The following is a 21,209-nucleotide window of genomic DNA, read 5'->3' on the forward strand; positions in this document are numbered from 1 at the left end:
AGCACTGGCGCCACAAAAGGTGTGAAAGCTGGTCTTGGAGCGCCCTGCAGGAGGTGGATGTTGGCCTGCAGCGGTAGGCCCTGTAGTCTTCGGTTGGGAGCCACCTGCCAGGTCTGGGACTGCCTTGAGAAGGTGCTTCGCAAAGTGAACACGGTTGATAGAGAATCCTTTCTGTTCAACCATCTCGCAAAGTTGAGTGTATGATGGGTCCTGGTTAATCAAGTCTAGAATTAAACTCACAGGGCAATCTTTTCCAGAGTTATACTCACGGCCTGTGATGTAACTGCATGCTGCTTCTGCAAGTGCTTGGCGTTTTGAGAGTGGCCAAATGTTTGATTTTTTGGCCACCTTTGGCGCGGATTGAGGCTGTGGATCTGCTTGAGTACTTCCTGGCGCTTTCTGCACTTCCTCTGATACGGCAGCAGGAGTGGCGGTGGATTGGACGGGTTCATCCTTCTGGGTGACCTCGACGACAGTCTCGCTAGTGGCTTTGCTAGAAGCTATTCTGGCCGCATCTTCAGCAACAATGTCGCTACTGGTGAGGCGCGCTTTGGCTGTCCGTTTCCTTCGTGCAGCTGGAAAATTTCCAAGGTCCGACAGGTTTTCCGTGTCTGCAACAGCTGCTTGCGGCCCCACTGAAGTCTGGACAGGTGGTTTGTCACTCACCGCTACCGTTTCGTTTGGTTTTGATACGGGTTGGGTAGCAGGTGCCTGAAAATTGGAAGGGGATTGACTGTTTGCTGAAACAGGCGCCTGGATAATCAGTTTGGTTAATTAAGATTCATATCTAGAAGCTAGATATTTCAAATACCTTCTTCACATCCTCCCACAGTTTTGCAAATAATGAAGGGTCTTTAGACCTCCATTCCCTCATCTTTTCAATCATCAGCCTCATTTCTGAAGCCATAGATTCTTCCATAGAGCTCCCTAGAGAAGGCTCTGCATCGAGAGAATGTGGATTGGGATCTGCAGTAGTCTGAGGAGGATTAATTTGCACTTCTTTAGTTACAGCGTTAGAAAGTGCTTTACGAGGCCGGCCCCTCTTCTTGGGAGTATTCTTTGGCTTTTCTTGTGCCCCTTTTCTATTCTCATGTTCCATTGATGTTGAACTTGGAGGCCTAGTCAAAGATAATTAGGGCAAGCTTTTTAAGAAGAGAAACAGGGAGATTTCATACAATGGTCGTTTCCGCTTTGGACCAGGTTTATTGGAATTGTTTACTTTCTTGATACCACGGCCTTGTGGACCTGTCGTGGGATTGCTAGCATCTTGCACGACTGGTGCCGTTTCTTCTTTTCCAGTTTGCAATGGAGACTGTGACGAGTTGCTAGCTAGGGCTGCAACAAGTGCCTGTTTAACAGTTGTATTTTGAGACGACTCTGCTGGTGTAGCTTGGGCCGGCTGTCGAGTCTGGGTGCTTTGATTGTACGCTGCGCGCGCTCGCTCATAATCATGATAAGGATCATATATTTTGCTAGGGTCCACAAAGGTTGGTAGTGACGATTGCAAAGGAGATTGAGTAGGGACGGCGCCGCTCCTTTCCGTTCCAAGGTTATCACTCTGTGTGTGTTGGTTCCGAGTTTCTGGGTTGGAATACTGGTGCATAGCACTATCGTCGCGCGTAATAGTTGACTGTGATCCTTTAATATTTGATGAATAAGCCGGTTCTGACTGTGTAGTATTATGCGCGGGGCCATGACTGGGCGGTGGAGCTGTGGCGGCTGACCGGCTTGTCCGGCCAGAAGGCGTGAGGTCTTGCGGAAGCATACTCCGGGATCGTTGAGAGGGGGGGATTGGGGAATGATATGGTGTTTGGGGCGGTGGATGAGAAGTATCTTGTCCCTGTCCTATATGGACTGCAGGAGGTTGCGTTGTATTTGAGGCCTGATGGGTAACTGTTTGACGCGTCCCCAACCCTGGATTAGATGAATACTTGGGCGGACTCCTGTTGTTCGCCGGGGATGTATCAGGAACAGTTGGGATGTAGGTGTGAGACTGACTGGAGTATACTGTCGACGACGCGATTGGAGCATGTGGTGAAAAGCGTTTATTGGGGACGGAGGAAGATAGAGCTGTCATAGCACTTGCAGCAGCCGTTCTTGACCGTTGCGCATAACTTGGACGATCCATGGGATCTAAGGAGGACTGACTCGGTTGATAAGATGGCGCTGCATCTGAGGAAGGGATTCGAATCTGAGCTTTTTGGTGATAGTAAAGATTCGTGTTGACGGAAGAGTCCGTTTGGCTCGGAGTGCCTGACCCAACTCTTGCGTTATTATATGGATTATCTGTAGAAGGACCAAGCGACATGCGTGGCTGATCCAGGGCTGATTGCGAGCTCTGGTACGGGGTTGACTGGGAATAAGCCTGGGGACGTTTATGAGGTTCATTGCTGGCTGAGTAACTGTTTCCAGTGTTTGAAGAGTTGGACGGCTGCCTGTTTAGAGAAGAATTCTGCCCTTGCCATCCATACTGGGAGTATACGGGCTCTGCGTTATGCCAGCTCGAGATCGGGGCAGCAGACGACGGGTTGTTCGAGGCAGGCTGTCTCGCGGTGTAAGAGGAATTGGAGGTTTGGCTTCGCCCAGGTCCCTGATGCTGAGAGGAAAAATTGTATCCGGGATAAGACATATCGCTTAGCACCCATAGTCCACAGGTTGCGAGCCGCGTCACTGCATGGAGATGCGCCGAAAGTCGCGGGAATCACCGCGCGCGAGAGGAGATTGGAATTGGTGTCGGGCGGACAAGACGACTAGGCGGTAGGTATGGGCGACTTTAACCATGTAACACGCGCAAGAGCCCACTGAGCGCGTCGCCAACCACAAGAGAGTGCCGAGGATGCAGTTAACTCCTTCAGCCCACTATTCCTCTCGCCTGCATTTCCATCCGCAGTTCGATCTTCTCAGAAGCTCTTTTGGGGAGACGTGATGGCCGCTTAGTCAGACTATCTGCTTATGTCAGCCGAACCCTAGGCCACGCCAAGGCCGTGGTCAGCTGACCCACACAGTGCGCACCGAAAACAATTTCAAGCGACGGAAGCGAGAACATCGAAGTTGACGACGACCAGCAATCCCCGAAGGGTCGATAACCTCAACCACAGCAACACCTTTCGGCCGCCAGAACAGATCTGCCAAAATGACGAAGATCAACAAGGGTGTGTATTTGTCTTTCCTTTGGCGCATGGGATGGTTCCCTTATCTTCGAAGAAGACAAGGCATTGCGGGAAGTGATTGCTGACGAGCTCGTTTCTATGTTAGAACTGGCCTCTTCGCGCCGGAAGTCGCGCAAGGCCCATTTCGGCGCTTCCTCTGGCGAGCGACGAGTTATCATGAGTGCCCCATTGAGCAAGGAATTGAGAGAAAAGCACAATGTACGATTGGATCCTCCTCCCGCACTGCGACTATGTGATTATCTTGAGTTCTGTTTCCACAAAACCAGCGAATCCGTGCCTCCATTGCAGATGCAGAACAGAATTTCTAAAAGCTTTCTTTGTCTGTGACTTTGTAGGTGCGCTCAATACCCATCCGCAAGGACGACGAGGTCACCATTGTCCGCGGTACCAACAAGGGCCGTGAGGGCAAGATCACCAGCGTCTACCGCCTCAAGTACGTTGTCCACGTCGAGCGTGTCACCCGCGAGAAGTCCAACGGCCAGAGCGTCCCGATCGGCATCCACCCCTCCAAAGTCGTCATCACCAAACTCAAGCTGGATAAGGACCGTGAGACCATCTTGGACCGCATGGGCAAGGGAAGAGAGGCCAGAGCGAAGGCTACATCCGCATAAGCGCTGGGAGTGACTTCGTTCTTGTTTAGTAATGAAAGGGTTTTCTACGTTTTCGACCAAAAGAAACGAAATGAATCAACGGGACCTTTGATGGCATGACATCTTTCACCTGGGGTTTTTTACCATAGGGCAGGCTCTGTTTGTTTGGGCGTTTTCTCCAACCTTCTCCGCATGTCCCTACTCTATTCCCTCGGTTTTCGGCACTCGATGCTGAAAATAATTCGATTACTGCCCACGTCAAGATGCAACTGCCGAGAAATTATCGCAGAAAGATAAATTCACAGGTCTTAGAAATTTTCCTCCTGATCCGTCCTCCATTTCCCTTGTTGATTTGCTTCATTTTCGGCCGCGTTTTCCATTCCAGAGAACCGGTCCCATCCGAGCCCAGCCTCGATGGCCAGTATTATCTCCTCGCCAACCAGAAAAGCTTTCTTTCTCAGATCGCTCTCCAATGGTTGTCAGAGGTATACGGCTGGCGTATATTAAGCCAATCAAATGCCTCCTGTCCTTGTGATGGTGAGGCAGTTTGAAACAAGAGGCTCGCCTGCAGACTTGCGCCCAGATGTTACATCAATGAAGGCAGTGAGTTTGATGGCAAGCTACATATTGAAAGTAATATTATTGAATACCAGTTTTTGAATTTTGGAACAGAAAGCCAAGTTTGGACTTCGATCCGTATCTGATAATAGAAAAACCGAGCTTGCTGAAAATTGTAAATGTGTAAACTTACATGGGGAAGAGTATCATGTGTCTTATGCATGAATCGGATATCATTGAAAAGCAAGTAAAACCAAAGAACCGAATTTCAAACCCCCGGGAATCAAAGCACCATCTTGTCCTGTACCTTCTTCCCAACACACTTCCCCCAAGCGGGTAGCCCGCACCCCATCCCCACAAAGAGGTATATTAGAAACAGCACCACCACGACTAGCAGCGCCACAACCTTTATGTTCTTCCACCACATGCGTCTCCGCAAATCCCGACTTCGGACCCTGAAGTCTCTGGCACTGCTTCCCAGCCGATCCGTTTTGTCCACAAGCAAATCTATCCGCTCGCCGCGCTCCAAAACACGTTCAATGTTTTCCGTCATGATATCCCGCACATTGTCGATTTCCTTTCGCGCGGATGCGAGTGAGTCCGATGGTGGCGCGGTGTTGTACTGCTGCAACAACGCGCGAAGGTCATTATTGAATGCAGCGCAGCCATAAGCCGGGAGAGTGCCAAAGTCGGTGCGGTCGGGTTCGTATGTGGTAAGGAATGAGCGTTTCATTTCGAGCAAGAAAGCGAAGGGGATGCGCCGGCCAAGTTCAGCAGTGGCAACGACAAGGTAGCTGAGCGGGGCATGAGAATCTGGGCCCGAGGAAGAAGATGGAGCGGACGGTGAGTCGGCTATGTAGTGTATGAATAGGCGGTCATGGGTGTAGGTGAGCTTTTGGGGCGATTGGTGGGATATCTTAGGGAGGATGATGGAAGCTAACGAAGAGGCCGAGCTCGACGACGTGCCTGGAGAAGAGTGTTCGGCGAGGATGGTTGTTTTATTCGCAATGCATGCGCTGGGATATGGTTAATAATTTCATACTCGCAAAACGCAATGGACTGATGGCGCATACTAGAGGAGGGAGGGAGATGGTTTGGAGGAGGACGCCATCTTGACGGCCTGTTGCTTGTTTGACACAGCTCAAAAAGGCAGTGGGTTGGCTTTTTGGAATAAGAGCCGGAACCGATTAATGAACCGCTCGTTACCGATGATTGATGGAGGTGATGGTAGAGGGATTCACCGAGTTGGAAGTCAGCCCTGGTTGCCCGGATTCGTGATGACGATGTTGCAGAACTGCGGGCGAGGCGCGAGATCACGTGATTTGCTAGTTATCTAGCTGGAGCGACAAAGGAGTTGATAGTAAATATCCAGTCGTCAATTTGACAAATTGACCGTTTGAAGAGGATAGGCGCTTGGTTGCGAGAGAAACATGAGAGGTTCAAGGTGTGCCCTCAGGATCCAACATGGCCGCGTGGCTAGTTAATGGGTGGTTTAGTTACAGCCTGGTCGATGATTTTGAGGCTTTCTTTTTTTTATTTTTGGCTTTGACAGATGATCTGAAGGTTATTCTGATAGTACCTGTGGTGATAACTCAATCACTTTCCATGCCACTTTAGGAGCAAGAGCACTCTGGATGACAGTTCTTATACTTGTTGTCTGCAGACGGTTAACCAGAGTAACAAGGTAGTTAACTAACTTGGACCCAGCTCACTAGCTAGTTAACTGGTTAGTTAGCCTAAATCTTGTTTCCTAATATTGTCAGACCAACTGTGTTGTTCCTCAGGCCCTTCATCTCTATGCTGAAAAATTTGATCTCTACAGTGGGACACAGTCGAAGCAGCTTCTCTCGCTGTATTGCACCCGTTCTCATCCGCCGCAAGCCACGGTATTTCCTTTCCACAAGCACAATGCCATCTATAGAGGATGCCAAACGTGCTGCAGCTCGCGAAGCTGTTGCAAACCACTACCCTCAATCCCCCAAGTTTGTTGGCATCGGAAGCGGGACGACCATCGTGTATGTGGTCGAAGCCATCAAAGCGCTGGGAGTTGATACTTCATCCACCTCTTTTGTGCCTACCGGATTCCAGTCGAATCAACTCATTGTGAATGCGGGGTTGACGCCCGTCGCATTCGACGCACTGCCAGAAGGCGCCATTTTGGATGTCGCGTTTGACGGCGCTGACGAGGTTGATGATGATTTAAATTGCATCAAAGGCGGCGGCGCATGTTTGTTTCAGGAAAAATTAGTCGCGATGCAAGCAAAGGAATTTATCGTGGTCGCCGGTACAGTCTGACCCCTCCTCGTGCCAAATCCAGTCGTCCGTGGATGCTAACAGGGCTGAATTGAATTACGACAGACTATCGGAAACTTCAGTCCCGCCTTCTCACCGCCTGGCCTTCCGTACCCATCGAGGTCGCCCCTCTCGCATCACGCAGAGTCATCACCGCCCTCAAAGCGCTCGGAAGCCCCGCGCCCCAGCTCCGGCATTCGCTAGTGCAGCGAGAAGGCCCTATCAAAACAGACCAAAGCTTCTTCATCGTTGACGCTCCGTTCCCACAGCTCCTCACAGCGTCAGATATCGCAAGCGGGAAGGCTGATGCCGCGACGGACGCTCAATGGGAGGTAGAAGCGCTGGCAAGGGAGATTAAACAAATTCCCGGCGTACTAGAGGTTGGGCTATTCTGCGGTCTTACCGGACCACAAGCCCAGGCTGCTGGCGGCGTTGGTGGCCAGAAACCGATTGCAGCATATTTTGGAATGGCCGATGGGTCTGTTCAGTCGCGGAAGGCCAAATCAATGCCGGAAATTGTTGCAGCGAAATCATGATTGGCTCTTGTAAATATATACCCTTTCCGAGCACTCGATAGATAGACGAACAGTATTGCATGGAGTAGAGGGGTATCCCGCACAGGGTATGTCGATTGCACAACTCCATCTCCGCTTGATGTGCTTGAGCGAGCAACCCCGCAGTTCATGGCCGCGTGGCCTAATGGTTAAGGCGCTGGTTTCCGGTTTTCTCGACAGCCAGAGATCCTGCGTTCGAATCGCAGCGTGGTCGACGTTTGTTCTTTTTGTCGAGCAGCGCAGACTTGGTTGCGCACTCTCTATCCTTTCCACTCTCTATCCTTTCCTCGATATTTCCGCCGTTTCTGCTCGTTCATCGCCTTGATCATCGATGGCCTTTGATCATATCCTACTCCGTACTTCTTCTTTCTTCCCCTTCTATTTCTTTTTCTCTTTTTCTCGTTTTTCGTTGTGGAGTGGAGCTCTCTTCCAAGCTGCGACAAGGTTCAGCGCTGCCCCTCCAATCACCAGCCCGAACCACTCCAGATGCGAAAAAAAAGTCTTTTGCCCGCAAATTTTTCCTTTTGATGCTGCTTCGTCGTTCTTTTCCTCTTCCTTCTCTTCCCTCAGTTCTCTTCTGGGTCCTTGTCCAATGCTTTCTCCTTCTTTCACGTTTGACCTGGAATTGGACGACAGCACGGAACAAAGCCAGTCAAGCTATCTAATCTCCCGACCGCTTACCCCCCACCCTTGTTCCATTGTGGATGCAACACTCTGAATAGTCAACTCACCACGCGACAGCTTCTCGAGAGGACGGCGAGATGCCGCTCTTCAGCTCTTCCTCCGACGCGAAATCTCCCCAATCTCCTGCCAGCCCTCTGAGAGCTTCGGACTCGCTCTTCCCCGTTGCCCCCTCCGCCGGCGGTGCCGTTGCATACCTGCAGAATGAGCAGCAGCCCCCCCAGGCCGCACAGTCCTCCATCAGTCCGACTGTGATCCCTCCGGCCTCCGCACAGATCACCGAAGACTCCGGCAGATCAATTCTTCTCGAGCTCGAAGATGGGACCATCTACCATGGACTCAGCTTTGGTGCGGAGAAGAGCGTTGCCGGCGAGCTGGTCTTCCAGACCGGCATGGTGGGGTACCCTGAATCGATAACAGATCCTTCGTATCGCGGGCAGATCCTGGTCATTACGTTCCCTCTCGTGGGCAATTACGGTGTCCCGTCCCGTGAGACCATGGACGAATTGGCAAAGGATCTCCCCAAGCACTTCGAGTCCAGCCAAATTCACATCTCCGGGTTGGTCGTCGCCAGCTACTGCGGAGAGGAGTACTCGCACTTCTTGGCAGAGAGCTCCTTGGGCAAATGGCTGAAAGAACAGGATGTTCCTGCAATCTACGGCGTCGATACCCGGGCTCTAACAAAGAGAATCCGCGAAAAGGGTAGTATGCTCGGCCGTATGCTGCTTCAAAAGTCCACAAGCGGAAAAGACCTGGTTCACGATCTCGCGGAGACCGTCGATGGTGAAGATTCGGGGAGATGGCGCGAGCATTTTGAAAATATCGAATGGGTAGATCCCAACAAGAGAAATCTCGTCGAAGAGGGTAAGAAAATGCGGCCTGCTTCCAATCGCGGCTACGAAGGTTTGCTAACCGTTTACCATAGTCTCGGTCAAGGAGCCTCGACTTTATACACCGCCAAAGGCTGCCATTCTCCACCCCTCAGGTCGTACCATCCGTGTTTTATGTGTCGACGTTGGCATGAAATACAATCAACTTAGATGTTTCCTCGCTCGTGGCGTTGAAGTTCTTGTTGTACCCTGGAACTACGACTTTCATTCCCTGGGCGGCAATGACTATGACGGCCTCTTCGTGTCCAACGGCCCTGGTGACCCAGCGATGCTCGCCTCCACCGTTGAAAATCTTGCAAAGGCCCTGAAGGAATGCCGAACCCCAGTCTTCGGTATCTGCCTTGGTCACCAGCTCCTTTCTCGTGCCGCCGGCGCCGGGACTATCAAGATGAAGTTTGGAAACCGTGGTCACAACATCCCTTGCACCAACATGCTGTCAGGACGTTGTTATATTACCTCCCAGAACCATGGTTATGCCGTGGATTCCTCAACCCTACCCGAAGGCTGGGAGGAACTGTTTGTCAATGCCAACGACGGAAGCAACGAAGGCATTAGACACGTTTCCAAGCCATATTTCAGTGTTCAATTCCACCCTGAAAGTACACCGGGCCCTCGGGACACCGAATTTCTCTTTGATGTCTTCATCAATACAATTAAGAAGAGCATCGAGTCTCCTTCTGGATTGAACGAGCCCGTCTACTTCCCTGGTGGCACAATTGAAGAAAACCGCCTCGCCCACCCTAAGGTCTCAGTCAAGAAGGTCCTCATCTTGGGCAGTGGTGGTCTTAGCATCGGCCAGGCCGGAGAATTTGACTACTCGGGTAGTCAAGCGATCAAGGCCCTCAAAGAGGAAGGAATTTACACCGTCCTAATCAACCCGAACATCGCAACAATTCAAACATCCAAGGGACTTGCAGACAAAGTCTACTTCCTCCCGGTCAACGCTGATTTCGTGCGCAAGGTCATCAAACACGAACGTCCTGATGCTATCTATGTCACGTTCGGTGGTCAAACCGCCTTGCAGGTCGGCATTCAGCTTAAAGACGAGTTTGAAAGCCTTGGGGTCAAGGTTCTAGGTACTCCTATCGAAACCATCATCACCACCGAGGACCGTGAACTGTTTGCTCGAAGCATGGAATCTATTGGAGAAAAGTGCGCCAAGTCTGCCTCGGCTTCTACTCTCGAAGAAGCCCTCGAAGTTGTCAAGGATATCGGCTTCCCCGTCATTGTCCGGGCTGCATACGCGCTCGGTGGTCTTGGAAGCGGTTTCGCAGACAATACTGAGCAACTGCGGGATCTTTGCGCCAAGGCGTTCGCCGCTAGCCCTCAGGTCCTGATTGAAAAGAGTATGAAGGGATGGAAGGAAATCGAGTATGAAGTTGTTCGTGATGCACAGGACAACTGCATCACAGTCTGCAACATGGAGAACTTTGATCCCCTCGGTATCCACACTGGTGACTCGATCGTCGTTGCTCCGTCACAGACCCTGTCAGATGAAGACTATAATATGCTCCGAACAACAGCAGTCAATGTCATTAGGCATTTGGGTGTCGTGGGCGAATGCAATATCCAATATGCCCTAAATCCGTTTTCAAAGGAATACTGCATTATCGAAGTGAATGCACGGTTGTCCAGGTCTTCTGCTCTTGCTTCCAAGGCGACTGGCTACCCATTGGCATTCATTGCTGCGAAGCTGGGTCTCGGTATCCCGTTGAACGAAATATCCAACACCGTCACTAAGGTGACATGCGCCTGCTTCGAACCATCTCTTGATTATGTTGTGGTCAAGATCCCTCGCTGGGATTTGAAGAAATTCACTCGTGTCTCGACCCAGCTTGGCTCTTCAATGAAGAGTGTCGGTGAGGTCATGAGTATTGGTAGAACCTTTGAAGAAGCCATACAAAAGGCCATTCGTGCCGTCGATTACACTAACTTGGGTTTCAACGCCACCAATGCATTGATGTCGATCAAAACTGAGCTTCAGACTCCTTCTGACCAGCGACTCTTTGCTATCGCGAACGCTATGCAGTCCGGTTATACTGTCGATGATATTTGGGAGCTGACCAAGATTGATAAATGGTTCTTGCGCAAGCTCGAGGGCCTTAGCAAATTTGGGAAAATAATCAGCAATTATACTGCTTCCACCGTCCCAGTTTCTCTTGTTCGACAGGCCAAGCAGCTCGGTTTCTCCGACCGCCAGCTATCTAAATTTTTGAGTTCAAATGAATTAGCCATCCGGAGACTGAGGGTCGAGGCTGGCATCATGCCTGTTGTGAAACAGATTGACACTGTTGCTGCTGAGTTTCCGGCTTACACCAACTACCTTTATCTAACCTACAACGGTTCAGAGAGCGATATCTCATTCAACGATAAAGGTATCATGGTTCTTGGATCTGGTGTTTACCGAATTGGGTCTTCCGTTGAATTCGACTGGTGCTCTGTTCGAGCTATCCGAACACTCAGACAGCAAGGATACAAGACGGTCATGGTGAACTACAATCCGGAAACCGTCAGTACTGATTATGATGAAGCTGATCGACTGTATTTTGAAAACATTACTTTGGAGACTGTCCTCGATATCTACCAGCTGGAGTCTTCAAGTGGCGTTATTATCTCTATGGGTGGCCAGACACCGAACAATATCGCCTTGCCGTTGCATCGCCTGAATGTCAACATTTTGGGTACCTCGCCAGAGATGATCGATGCCGCAGAGAATCGTTACAAGTTCTCCCGCTTGCTTGACCGCATTGGTGTCGACCAGCCTGCATGGAAGGAGCTTACTAGCATTGACGAGGCGACGGCATTCTGTGCCAAGGTCAAATATCCAGTGCTTGTCCGTCCTTCTTATGTCCTTTCCGGCGCTGCGATGAATACCGTCTACTCTCAAGATGATTTAGCCAATTATCTCAATCAAGCCGTTGAGGTCTCGAGAGAACACCCGGTTGTCATCACAAAGTACATTGAAAATGCCAAGGAGATCGAAATGGATGCCGTTGCGAAGAACGGTGTGATGGTTGGCCACTTTATCTCTGAGCATGTTGAGAATGCTGGTGTTCATTCTGGTGATGCAACTCTCATCTCACCTCCCCAGGATTTGGATCCAGAGACTGTCCGCCGAATCGAGGAGGCAACGAGCAAGATTGGAAACGCTCTCAATGTGACCGGTCCTTTCAACATCCAGTTCATCGCCAAGGACAACGAGATTAAGGTCATCGAATGCAACGTTCGAGCTTCGCGATCTTTCCCATTTGTTTCCAAGGTCATGAACGTCGATTTGATTGAAATGGCCACGAAGGCAATGATCGGGCGACCATTCGTCGAATACCCTCCCGTTAATATCCCAAAACACTATGTTGGCATTAAAGTTCCTCAGTTCTCTTTCTCTCGACTGTCTGGTGCCGATCCAGTCCTTGGTGTCGAAATGGCTTCCACCGGTGAAGTCGCTTGTTTCGGTCGCGACAGGTATGAGGCATATCTCAAAGCTCTCATCTCAACTGGCTTCAAGCTTCCGAATAAGAACATTCTTGTTTCCATTGGATCCTACAAGGAGAAAATGGAAATGCTTCCTTCGATTACCAAGCTTCACCACATGGGTTATAATCTCTTCGCAACAGCTGGTACTGCAGACTTTATCCGCGAGCACGGCATTCCGGTGAAGTATCTCGAACTTCTAGCGGGCGAGGAAGAAGATTTGAAATCGGAATACTCGCTTACCCAACATCTTGCCAACAACTTGATTGATCTTTACATCAACCTTCCATCCAGCAACAAGTTTAGAAGGCCGGCCAACTACATGAGTAAGGGGTATCGGACTCGTCGTATGGCCGTCGATTATCAGACACCCCTTGTGACCAACGTGAAGAATGCAAAGATTTTGATTGAGGCAATTGCTCGCCAGTTTGAGTTGGCTGTGCAGCCTATCGATTTCCAGACTAGCCATCGCACTGTCGTTCTCCCTGGATTGATCAATATTGCTGCATTCGTACCCGGTGTTGCAGATGTTGGCTCATCGGATCTCCAGTTGGTAACCAAGGCATCAATCTCTGCTGGCTTTTCGATGATCCGAGTTATGCCGGTCGGAATTGATAGCTTCGTTACTGACGCCCGAGCTCTGAAGATTGCGCAAAACAACTCCCAGAAAGCCACGTATTGCGATTATAATTTTTCCGTTGCCGCCACATCGACCAATGCGGATCAAATTGGACAGATCACCGCTAATGTTGGCTCTTTGTTCATTCCGTTTAATCATTTGGCCGGAAATATCAACAAAGTGGCTACTGTCACATCTCATTTTGCTTCGTGGCCATCGAGTAAACCGATCATCACGGACGCAAAGGCGACTGATCTAGCGTCCATCCTGCTTCTTGCCAGCCTTCACAACAGGAATGTCCATGTTATGAGCGTTACTTCAAAGGACGATATTGGCTTGATTGCGTTGAGCAAGGAGAAGGGATTGAGTGTCACTTGCGATGTCGCGATTTACTCCCTTTTCCTTTCCACCGAAGACTACCCGCAATGCACTTGTCTGCCGTCGAAGAGAGATCAGGAGGCTCTCTGGGAGCATCTGAATACCATCGACGTTTTCTCCATTGGAAGCTTGCCATACCAGCTTGCGGGCAAGGAGGCAAGTCCAGAAGTTGGCATTGCCGATGCTCTCCCACTACTGTTGACCGCTGTTGCCGAAGGGCGCCTGACTCTTGACGACGTTACCTCTCGACTTTACGACAACCCGAAGAAGATATTTGAGCTTCACGATCAGAATGATGCCTCCGTCGAGATTGAGGTCGACCGACCCTATACCTTCCAGACTGAAGGCGCCTGGTCTCCGTTTAACGGCAAAACTCTCCGCGGATCAGTTCAGCGCGTCACCTTCCAAGGAAAGACGTCTTGCCTTGACGGGGCTGTGCTCAGTGATGCCGCTCGCGGTACAGACATGTCTGACTATCGACTTGCGCCCCCTCCGTCGCCCTCTGTCAAGGAGTCTCCCAAGTCTCCTCGATGGGACAACTCGGTTGGGCGACGCCTTTCCTTCAACACGACACCCGTTCCACGTCCCTCACGCTTGAGGCATATGGATACCATCGCCCTCTCAGGCAACGAATTGGGTCCGCCTTTGTATGCCCAACCAACAAGCGCGCCGACGACATCCCCATCGCTGATGGAGCTGCTCTCGCGTTCAACCTTCAAGCAGAAGCACATCCTATCAGTGAATCAATTTACTCGAGCTGACCTTCACCTTTTGTTTACCGTTGCGCAAGAAATGCGACTTGGTGTTCAACGTCAAGGTGTCCTCGATATTTTGAAGGGCCGGGTCCTATCAACGCTGTTCTACGAACCCTCTACCCGCACTTCTGCCTCGTTCGATGCTGCCATGCAACGCCTTGGTGGCCGCACGGTTGCCGTTGCTACTGAGCATTCATCGACCCAGAAGGGCGAGTCGCTTCAGGATACGATTCGCACGCTTGCTTCTTACGCTGATGCGATCGTCCTTCGCCATCCACTTGAGAGCAGCGCTGCCACCGCAGCCAAATTCTCTCCAGTCCCTATTATCAATGGTGGCAATGGAAGCATGGAACATCCTACTCAGGCCTTCCTCGACCTCTTTACTATCCGTGAGGAACTTGGAACGGTCAGCGGCATCACGGTTACTTTTATCGGCGATCTTCGCCATGGCCGCACCGTACATTCGTTGATCAAGCTCCTCCAGTTCTACGAGGTCCGCGTGCAGCTGGTATCTCCCAAGGCTCTTGCTCTGCCAGAAGACGTTCGTCAGCACCTCGTCACGTCTGGCCAGCTAGTCCTCGAAACCAGCGAGCTGACTCCCGAGGCTGTTGCCCGCTCTGATGTCCTCTATTGCACTCGGGTGCAGAAGGAGCGCTTTGAGGATCTGAAGGAGTACGAGCGGCTCAAGGACAGTTTCATTGTCGACAACTCGGTGCTCAAACATGCAAAGAGCCAGATGATTGTGATGCATCCGCTGCCCAGGAACGCGGAGGTCGGTGAAGAGGTGGACTTTGATCAGCGGGCTACGTATTTCAGACAGGTGAGTTGAAAGCGCGGATCGTTGTACTGTCTTGTTAGAGCTTTTGCTAATTGGTTTGATGCAGATGAGATACGGCCTCTACTGTCGCATGGCGTTGTTGGCTTTGGTGATGGCACCCTGAGGCCTTCAGTACCAGGCGATGCAGATGATGGCGGCCGGTTATGTGGCGCACAGCACGAGTTTATGATCGCAGTATCCTGTTCCTTGAAAAGCCTTTGTCCTGTCTTTTTTTTCTGTTTATACCAAAAGTTGCGTTGCTTTTCTGTTCTGTATACATAGAGATATAGCAGGAACCACATGCGTAATGAGTTCCATATATAATCAAGGATTCCGTGATGTTTAGGAATGGACTTGTATGTCTTTAGAGCATGGGTGGTGTTTATGGTGTGTTGTGTGTCTAGCATGTTTTGCGTGTGGCGTTTCAGTTCTTTTTCTGTCTTGTTTTCTGCTTCCGGCCAGCGTTGATGATGTGAAGATGATGACTTTTGTATATTAGAGAACATGTGTACCATATAATAATACAAGCCCGATTTCTCTGCGTGATCCCTTTTGTTTCTGTAACCAGTTAAACATCCCAAAGGCCGTCTCTGGCTGTAGTTTCACAAGTCCGATGCCGAGGCAGAGAATCGCAGAGAATGACACTCTGGATGCTGTCTCGATGTCCTCATATCACCACCGAAATGCGCAGGATACACACTGTCCGCTGCTGGCGGGCCATTCGCCCACCCCTGTTCCCCTGTCGCTTCTCGCATTCAGTCTCCGCGCCGCCGCTCGTTCAAATCACACGCGCAACGTTCTACCGGGAGTATCCCACGCCCGAGCTGCCGCAAAAAGGCAATCTACCCATCTACCCAGACCTCTCCTTCATTCTCCCCTCCAAAGCTTCGTCGCCCAAGGAGCTCCAGCACTGGGCCATAGTCGGCTCGTCGGGCAAAGCCAAGTTTCTGGACGTCCTCAGAGGACGATATATATGCATCCCTCCGGCTGCGAGGTCCTACCCATACCTCGCCACGGAAGAAATTGACGGCAAGGATCACCGCCTGCGATTCCCCGGCTTTGCAATCAAGCATGTTGGGTTCAACGGCGATGCGAAGCGGGCGTCTGGCGGAGTGCGAGGGGCGTATCTGAGTGCCAGGTATGAGAGTCTGAGGGAGGAGACCGATTTTACCGTTTTGCAGTACTTGAGAGGTGAAACGGAGTTGAACCCGCTGGACGAGGGGAGCAAGGTCGACCAAGATGTTTTGGACCGTGTTATCCACGATCTGAAGCTCGAGGCGTTGGTTGATATGCCCGTCGCGAACTTGAGTAATGGCCAGACGAGGCGAGCGAGGATTGCAAAAGCACTGTTGGATGGGCCTGAGCTGCTACTCCTGGACGAACCGTTTAGTAAGTGCTCCGGTGCTCTGGATTGACGACGGGGAGTTGCTGAGAGGCCTTTGCCAGTGGGATTGGATCCGCCAACGGTCCAGAGTCTCTCGCCATTGTTATACAACCTGGCGGCGGCAAGCAATCCGCGGATTATTATGACTTTGAGGCCGCAGGACCCGGTGCCTGCGTGGATTACTCACCTGGTTATCCTGGGAGACGAAGACACCGTGGCTCTCCAGGGTGTACGGTCAGAAGTTTACCGGCAATTGCACATCTGGAGGGCTGTTTCGGATCGGGCAACAAGCTCTACACCTGAGCATGGAAAGGTGGCATTATTGCCGCGTAGCCCACAGGAAGATACGTTCTACAAGGGCCTCACGTCTACAGAGCAGGCGATATACGACCATGCGGAATCGCTGCGTGCCAATGGCTTGTTCGAGCCCAGCCTGAGCATCCTCAACGATTTCGGCCTGGTCGCTGCAAAAGCAGAGGAATCGAAAGTTTCTACGAGACCAGCATCGTACGGCGAGCCCATTATTGAAATGGACGGCGTTCGAGTGAGCTACGGTGACAAGGTGGTCCTGGGCGACTGGCGGCAGTCCGTCAACGGCCAGACCAAGCCGGGCTTCCACTGGACTGTCCGGCGTGGCCAGAGATGGGGCGTCTTTGGCCTCAATGGCTCTGGGAAGACCACGCTCGTCTCATTGATTACATCGGATCACCCGCAAGCATACGCACTTCCGATCAAATTCTTTGGCCGCTCGAGATTACCGGAGCCCGGGAAGGCGGGTATATCGGTTTTTGACCTGCAGAAGAGAATCGGCCATTCGTCCCCTGAAATCCACGCTTTCTTCCCGCGGCGTCTATCGATTCGCGCGTCGCTTGAAAGCGCATGGGCGGATACGTTTCTGGCGAAGCCTCAGCTGGATCAGGAGCGGGACCGCGATGTTGATTCTGCGCTGAAGTTTTTCGAAGCAGATTTAAACCCGGATTTCATGCCTCGGTCGGCACGAGCTCGCAACATGGGATGGACGACATCGACGAGCTTTAGCAGCCTTAGCATGGCGCAGCAACGCCTTTTGCTTTTCCTTCGCGCGGTGGTTCACAAGCCGGAGCTCGTCGTCCTCGATGAACCGTTCGCCGGCATGTCGCCTTCGCTGAGAGATAAATGCTTGCATTTTCTTGAAGTCGGAGAGACAACAGCCGCGAGCAGTGGGTCGCGAAGGGTGAAGGGGTGTGACTTGTGGCATTTACCAGCTGACGGTTCTGAGCATGAAATCAGGCACACAGGGCTCAGTGAGGAGCAAACGCTGATTGTCATCAGCCATGTCAAGGAGGAAGTGCCGGACATTGTGTCGCACTGGATGGTGTTGCCGAGTCAAGCAGGCGGTGATCTAAATTTGAGAATGGGGATGCTGAAAGAGAACCAATGCCTCGCATCGAATGAGGTTTGGGAAAGGATCTGGAGTACATCTTCAACTACTTTGGCGTAGACATACTACGGTAAGAAAGCATGGAGCTAGGTGAATGTAAGATACCAAGTAATAGATATGCACAAGATCTCTGTTTACACGTAGAAAATAACAAGAAAAACGAGATATATGCAAGGAGTCAAGAAAGGGACGATAATCGGAACCGAGGGGGAATCATAGCAAGGGATCGAGTAACAAACCGGGAGGGAAAGAGGATAATATCATCATGTCAGATTCTGGCGCCCTGTCCTTCCACAACATAATGCCCCGTATGACCGTTGTGGTTATTCCCGTCCAGTTGAATCAGGTTCCTGAAATCAACTCCAACTTCCGCCAACGCAGCAGCGTGGTCGTGCACGATCTCCATGCAGCGGACCCAGATCTGGGTGTCGGGTTCAACGCTGCTCAGCTGCCTCGAGAGGGTCGCGTTGAACTCATCCAGGTGCTCTTTCGCCCATTTAATACAGGCGCTGGTCACGTTGGACGGGAAGCACTGCTGGAAGATCCCGATGGTGTTTTTGATTACGGTGAAATAGATGAAAGAGACTTGGAAGATGTAGAGGGGGAGGTCGCCTTCGAACACACAGTGTCTACGATCAGGGTTAGTGGGCTATACGGACAAGGAAATGGCCAGAAAACAGATATCTACCTTGCGCGTTTGGTCATTACTTCGGTTCTTGCGCGCAGATACGCTTCCCGGGCGCGATCATCGAATCCAAGTCGAGTCAGCCAGCTGACGTTCATTTTCGTGGCATTGAGGAACGAATGGGTATCGACCAGGGCGCGAAGAAGGACCTCTGCAAGTTTGCCCGCGCGCAGGTCGATTTTCGAATTGATCACCTCCTGTGCCGTGGGGTTTGCTCGCAGTGATTTTGCGAGCTTGCGTAATTTCTCGACTCGCGCGACGGCTTCCTCGAACAGCTGGAGGGCGATGTTGATATCCAACTCGTCGAGCTGGCCATCCACCCATTTCATGTTTTGCTGTTTTCCGTCGACGTCGATGAGGATGTCGAGCTTGTCACGGGAGTCGGAGTCAAACATTTCAGAGCGCCTGGAGAGCGATTGCCGGCCGCCCAGCAGCTCACTTGACTTGGCCGCCGCAGCCTCGGCCTCGGTGCGCAGGCCTTTGCGGAGTTCTTCGATCGTCTTCCTGAACGTCATCACAAGATCGGTTTTGGCTCTGACGTTGCGTTGGTCGGTACGGTAGGTGAAGGATTTGGGACCGAACCGGATATTGACTGCATTGGGAACGGCGCGTTCCCCGGCCTCGTCGAGTGACTCGCCGTCGATGTTGGCGCCCAGGTCGATGAGATCGATGTCCTGGAGGGGCCAGCATTCTTCAGCCACCAATTTTGTGGGAGCGGGGGCTTTGCTGTTGCTCTGGGTGTTTGGGTCGACACGCTTTCGTTTCTTCGCGGCGATGAGCAGATGGTCGTTGAGCAAGACGATGTGGACGGGCCGCCGGGGCTTCCACGTCGCCGAGTCGAGTTCGATCCAGTGGCCGGATTCGAGGACGATGTGGCGGCCGGGAATTGCAGGGAGGAACTTTTGCGACCTCTCGACGGTCTTCCAGAGGGTCTGCAGCTGGGTGTTCCACATGCTCTCCAGATTGGCGACGGAGCTCCGGTTTGCGCGGCGCCTGCCGGCCGCCAGCTCGTCGAGGGCACCGTTTGAACCGCTGGTGGCGCTTGCTTGACCGAGGGCGGTGGTCAGCTCGGACATGAGGCCGCGGAGGGTGGTCATCTCGTCCTTGAGCTTCTCGGCCTCCTTGCTGATCTTGATGAACTGGGTGCGGTTCTGGTAGACATTCTGCTGGAGGTCGGCGGAGGTGCGGTTCTTGAGCTTGCGCAGGCTGGTCTGATAGTCCCGGATGTCCTGCTCGGAGGCGTTTGCGAGCAGGCTGGCGACATCTACGACAGTGTTAGCAAAGGGCTACAACACGGATATATATATCCATACAGGTCTCCACCTGCAGACCCGGGTCCTTGAGGGCCTTTAGCTCGACGCGCAGGGGCTGCGACGAAGCGGCGGTGGACGGGCGGTCGTTGACGTGCTCCTGGCTGCTCTTCGCGGACTGCAGGGCGGGCGGCAGGCCGGGGACGGGGGGAGCTTCGCCCACGGCAAAGTCGGGCAGCTGGTTGAACTTGGCCGAGTAGCGGCGCTTGACGAGGTCAGAGGTGGTGCCGCCATTGCGCTGCGGGCGAGGGGTGGCAGCGGGCAGCCCGGGGGCCTTGCTGGAGCCGGAATTGGGGTCGGCGATGGGCTTTGGGGCGCTGATCTGGGGACGGCGGGATTTGCTGCGAAGGGTGAGGCCGCGGACGTCCATTTGTGGTGTTTATCGAGATGTGAGAGAGAGGATGGTTGGAGAGATGTAGAGTGTTGATGCGCAGTTAACTATGAGATGGTTCGAGTGTCAGTTCCATCTGGTTGAGTTCAAACCAACAAAAAATCCACAGCTGCAGCTTCAACACCATCGACTCTGCCTCGCACCCAAACAACCTGCTCTGCTTCTGGCTGCGCTGCTCTTCGTCTGGATTGTCTTCTTAGAGCTGCATCCATCCTCCATCGAGTCCATCTCTCGCTTTCTTGTTCTCCTCGTCCACCGCACCACCGCCTGCTGCTGCTGAAAACTCAGACCCGGAGCCAGAGCCGGCAGCAAGGTCGACTTTTTCCTCTACGCATCGATGATGAGGACCAGCACCGTCGTCGCCGCTTCGGCCGGCACGCTTCTGACGGGCCTCGTGGGTATGGCTGTCCCTCTCCCCCTGCGATTTTCGCTGAGACGCTGAGAATGTGTGCTGCTAGCCTACGCCATCTACTTTGACTACAAACGACAGTCCGATCCAGAGTTCCGCCGCTCGCTGAAGCGGGACAACCGACGACTCGCCCGCGCGGTTCGCCAGGAATCCGAGGCCGAGGGCGCCAAACAAAAGGACGCGATCAAGCTGGCGGTGCAGCAGGCCCAGGAGGAGGGCTTCCCGGCCGACATTGAAGGCCGCGAGGGCTTCTTCATGAGCCAGGTCGCAAAGGGCGAGGCGCTGTGCGCAGACGGTAGGCGTCCCGCATCTGCTTCTTCTTCTTCTTTTTCTTCTAACAGCACAGGCTCGAGCAACGTCGACGCCGCGCTGGCATTCTACAAGGCGCTCAAGGTCTACCCGCAGCCCAAGGACCTGATCGCCATCTACGACCGCACGGTGCCCAAGGATGTCATCGAGATCCTCGCCGAGATGATTGCGCTGGACTCGTCGCTGAAGCTGGGCTCCGCCGCCAGCGACGCGGGGATGGACAGCCAGAATGTCGAGTAGGCGGTGGATCGGTGAAATCTCCAAATCTTTGTCGTTGATTGTACGATTTTATTCCATTACTGTATTCTAGTCCATTTGGTAGTTGGGAGCAGAGCTGGACGTGGCTGTGTTTCCACTGTAGAAAATGCATTTGCTGTCCGGGATGCCGCGGTGCGAGAAATTAAAAGTGTTTCTTTATATCTTCAGGGGAGCATCGCAACTATTTAGTTAACTATTTATTTGTTTCGCTATTTGTTTCAGTCACTCTTTTTCTCTTCATCTTCACTCTCTCTCTCTCTGAATCAAC

General features: G+C 52.2%; 8 protein-coding genes and 1 non-coding gene across 9 annotated transcripts in view; 6 read left to right on the forward strand and 3 right to left on the reverse strand.

Annotated features, from left to right (window-relative positions):
• UREG_04709 (uncharacterized protein) overlaps nt 1-2,629 on the reverse strand; it is a gene marked incomplete at both ends in the record, with an annotated part of 3,528 nt that extends 899 nt beyond the window's left edge. The window contains 4 exons of the mRNA XM_002545146.1: nt 6-224; nt 270-753; nt 812-1,118; nt 1,176-2,629. Of these exons, the coding sequence (XP_002545192.1) occupies nt 6-224; nt 270-753; nt 812-1,118; nt 1,176-2,629 (2,464 nt within the window). The remainder of the gene's footprint in view (nt 1-5; nt 225-269; nt 754-811; nt 1,119-1,175) is intronic.
• Nucleotides 2,630-3,133: 504 nt separating this feature from the next.
• UREG_04710 (60S ribosomal protein L26-1) lies at nt 3,134-3,781 on the forward strand (the record flags this gene model as incomplete). The annotated part of the gene is made up of 3 exons (XM_002545147.1): nt 3,134-3,152; nt 3,256-3,368; nt 3,506-3,781. 3 exons carry the CDS (start codon nt 3,134-3,136, stop codon nt 3,779-3,781), a joined length of 408 nt encoding a protein of 135 aa, XP_002545193.1.
• An 820-nt stretch (nt 3,782-4,601) lies between these two features.
• On the reverse strand, nt 4,602-5,429 carry UREG_04711 (uncharacterized protein; the record flags this gene model as incomplete). Its single annotated transcript, XM_002545148.1, has 2 exons — nt 4,602-5,334; nt 5,392-5,429. 2 exons carry the CDS (start codon nt 5,427-5,429, stop codon nt 4,602-4,604), a joined length of 771 nt encoding a protein of 256 aa, XP_002545194.1.
• Nucleotides 5,430-6,226: 797 nt separating this feature from the next.
• On the forward strand, nt 6,227-7,146 carry UREG_04712 (ribose 5-phosphate isomerase A; the record flags this gene model as incomplete). Its single annotated transcript, XM_002545149.1, has 2 exons — nt 6,227-6,545; nt 6,677-7,146. 2 exons carry the CDS (start codon nt 6,227-6,229, stop codon nt 7,144-7,146), a joined length of 789 nt encoding a protein of 262 aa, XP_002545195.1.
• A 149-nt stretch (nt 7,147-7,295) lies between these two features.
• Nucleotides 7,296-7,378, forward strand: UREG_07974. Its single transcript has one exon. It is a non-coding gene; the product is annotated as a tRNA-Arg (tRNA).
• Nucleotides 7,379-7,925: 547 nt separating this feature from the next.
• Nucleotides 7,926-14,899, forward strand: UREG_04713 (pyrABCN protein; the record flags this gene model as incomplete). Its single annotated transcript, XM_002545150.1, has 3 exons — nt 7,926-8,709; nt 8,771-14,778; nt 14,843-14,899. The coding sequence occupies 3 exons, from the start codon at nt 7,926-7,928 to the stop codon at nt 14,897-14,899; spliced, it is 6,849 nt and encodes a 2,282-aa protein (XP_002545196.1).
• Nucleotides 14,900-15,458: 559 nt separating this feature from the next.
• Nucleotides 15,459-17,639, forward strand: UREG_04714 (uncharacterized protein; the record flags this gene model as incomplete). Its single annotated transcript, XM_002545151.1, has 2 exons — nt 15,459-16,164; nt 16,222-17,639. 2 exons carry the CDS (start codon nt 15,459-15,461, stop codon nt 17,637-17,639), a joined length of 2,124 nt encoding a protein of 707 aa, XP_002545197.1.
• Nucleotides 17,640-18,263: 624 nt separating this feature from the next.
• UREG_04715 (uncharacterized protein) lies at nt 18,264-19,944 on the reverse strand (the record flags this gene model as incomplete). Its single annotated transcript, XM_002545152.1, has 2 exons — nt 18,264-19,528; nt 19,578-19,944. 2 exons carry the CDS (start codon nt 19,942-19,944, stop codon nt 18,264-18,266), a joined length of 1,632 nt encoding a protein of 543 aa, XP_002545198.1.
• Nucleotides 19,945-20,629: 685 nt separating this feature from the next.
• Nucleotides 20,630-20,923, forward strand: UREG_04716 (mitochondrial import receptor subunit tom-20; the record flags this gene model as incomplete). Its single annotated transcript, XM_002545153.1, has 2 exons — nt 20,630-20,669; nt 20,721-20,923. 2 exons carry the CDS (start codon nt 20,630-20,632, stop codon nt 20,921-20,923), a joined length of 243 nt encoding a protein of 80 aa, XP_002545199.1.
• Nucleotides 20,924-21,209: the final 286 nt, after the last annotated feature.

Source organism: Uncinocarpus reesii, genomic scaffold (genome assembly GCF_000003515.1).
Source record: "Uncinocarpus reesii 1704 scaffold_2 genomic scaffold, whole genome shotgun sequence".
Classification (NCBI taxonomy): Eukaryota; Fungi; Ascomycota; class Eurotiomycetes; order Onygenales; family Onygenaceae; genus Uncinocarpus; species Uncinocarpus reesii.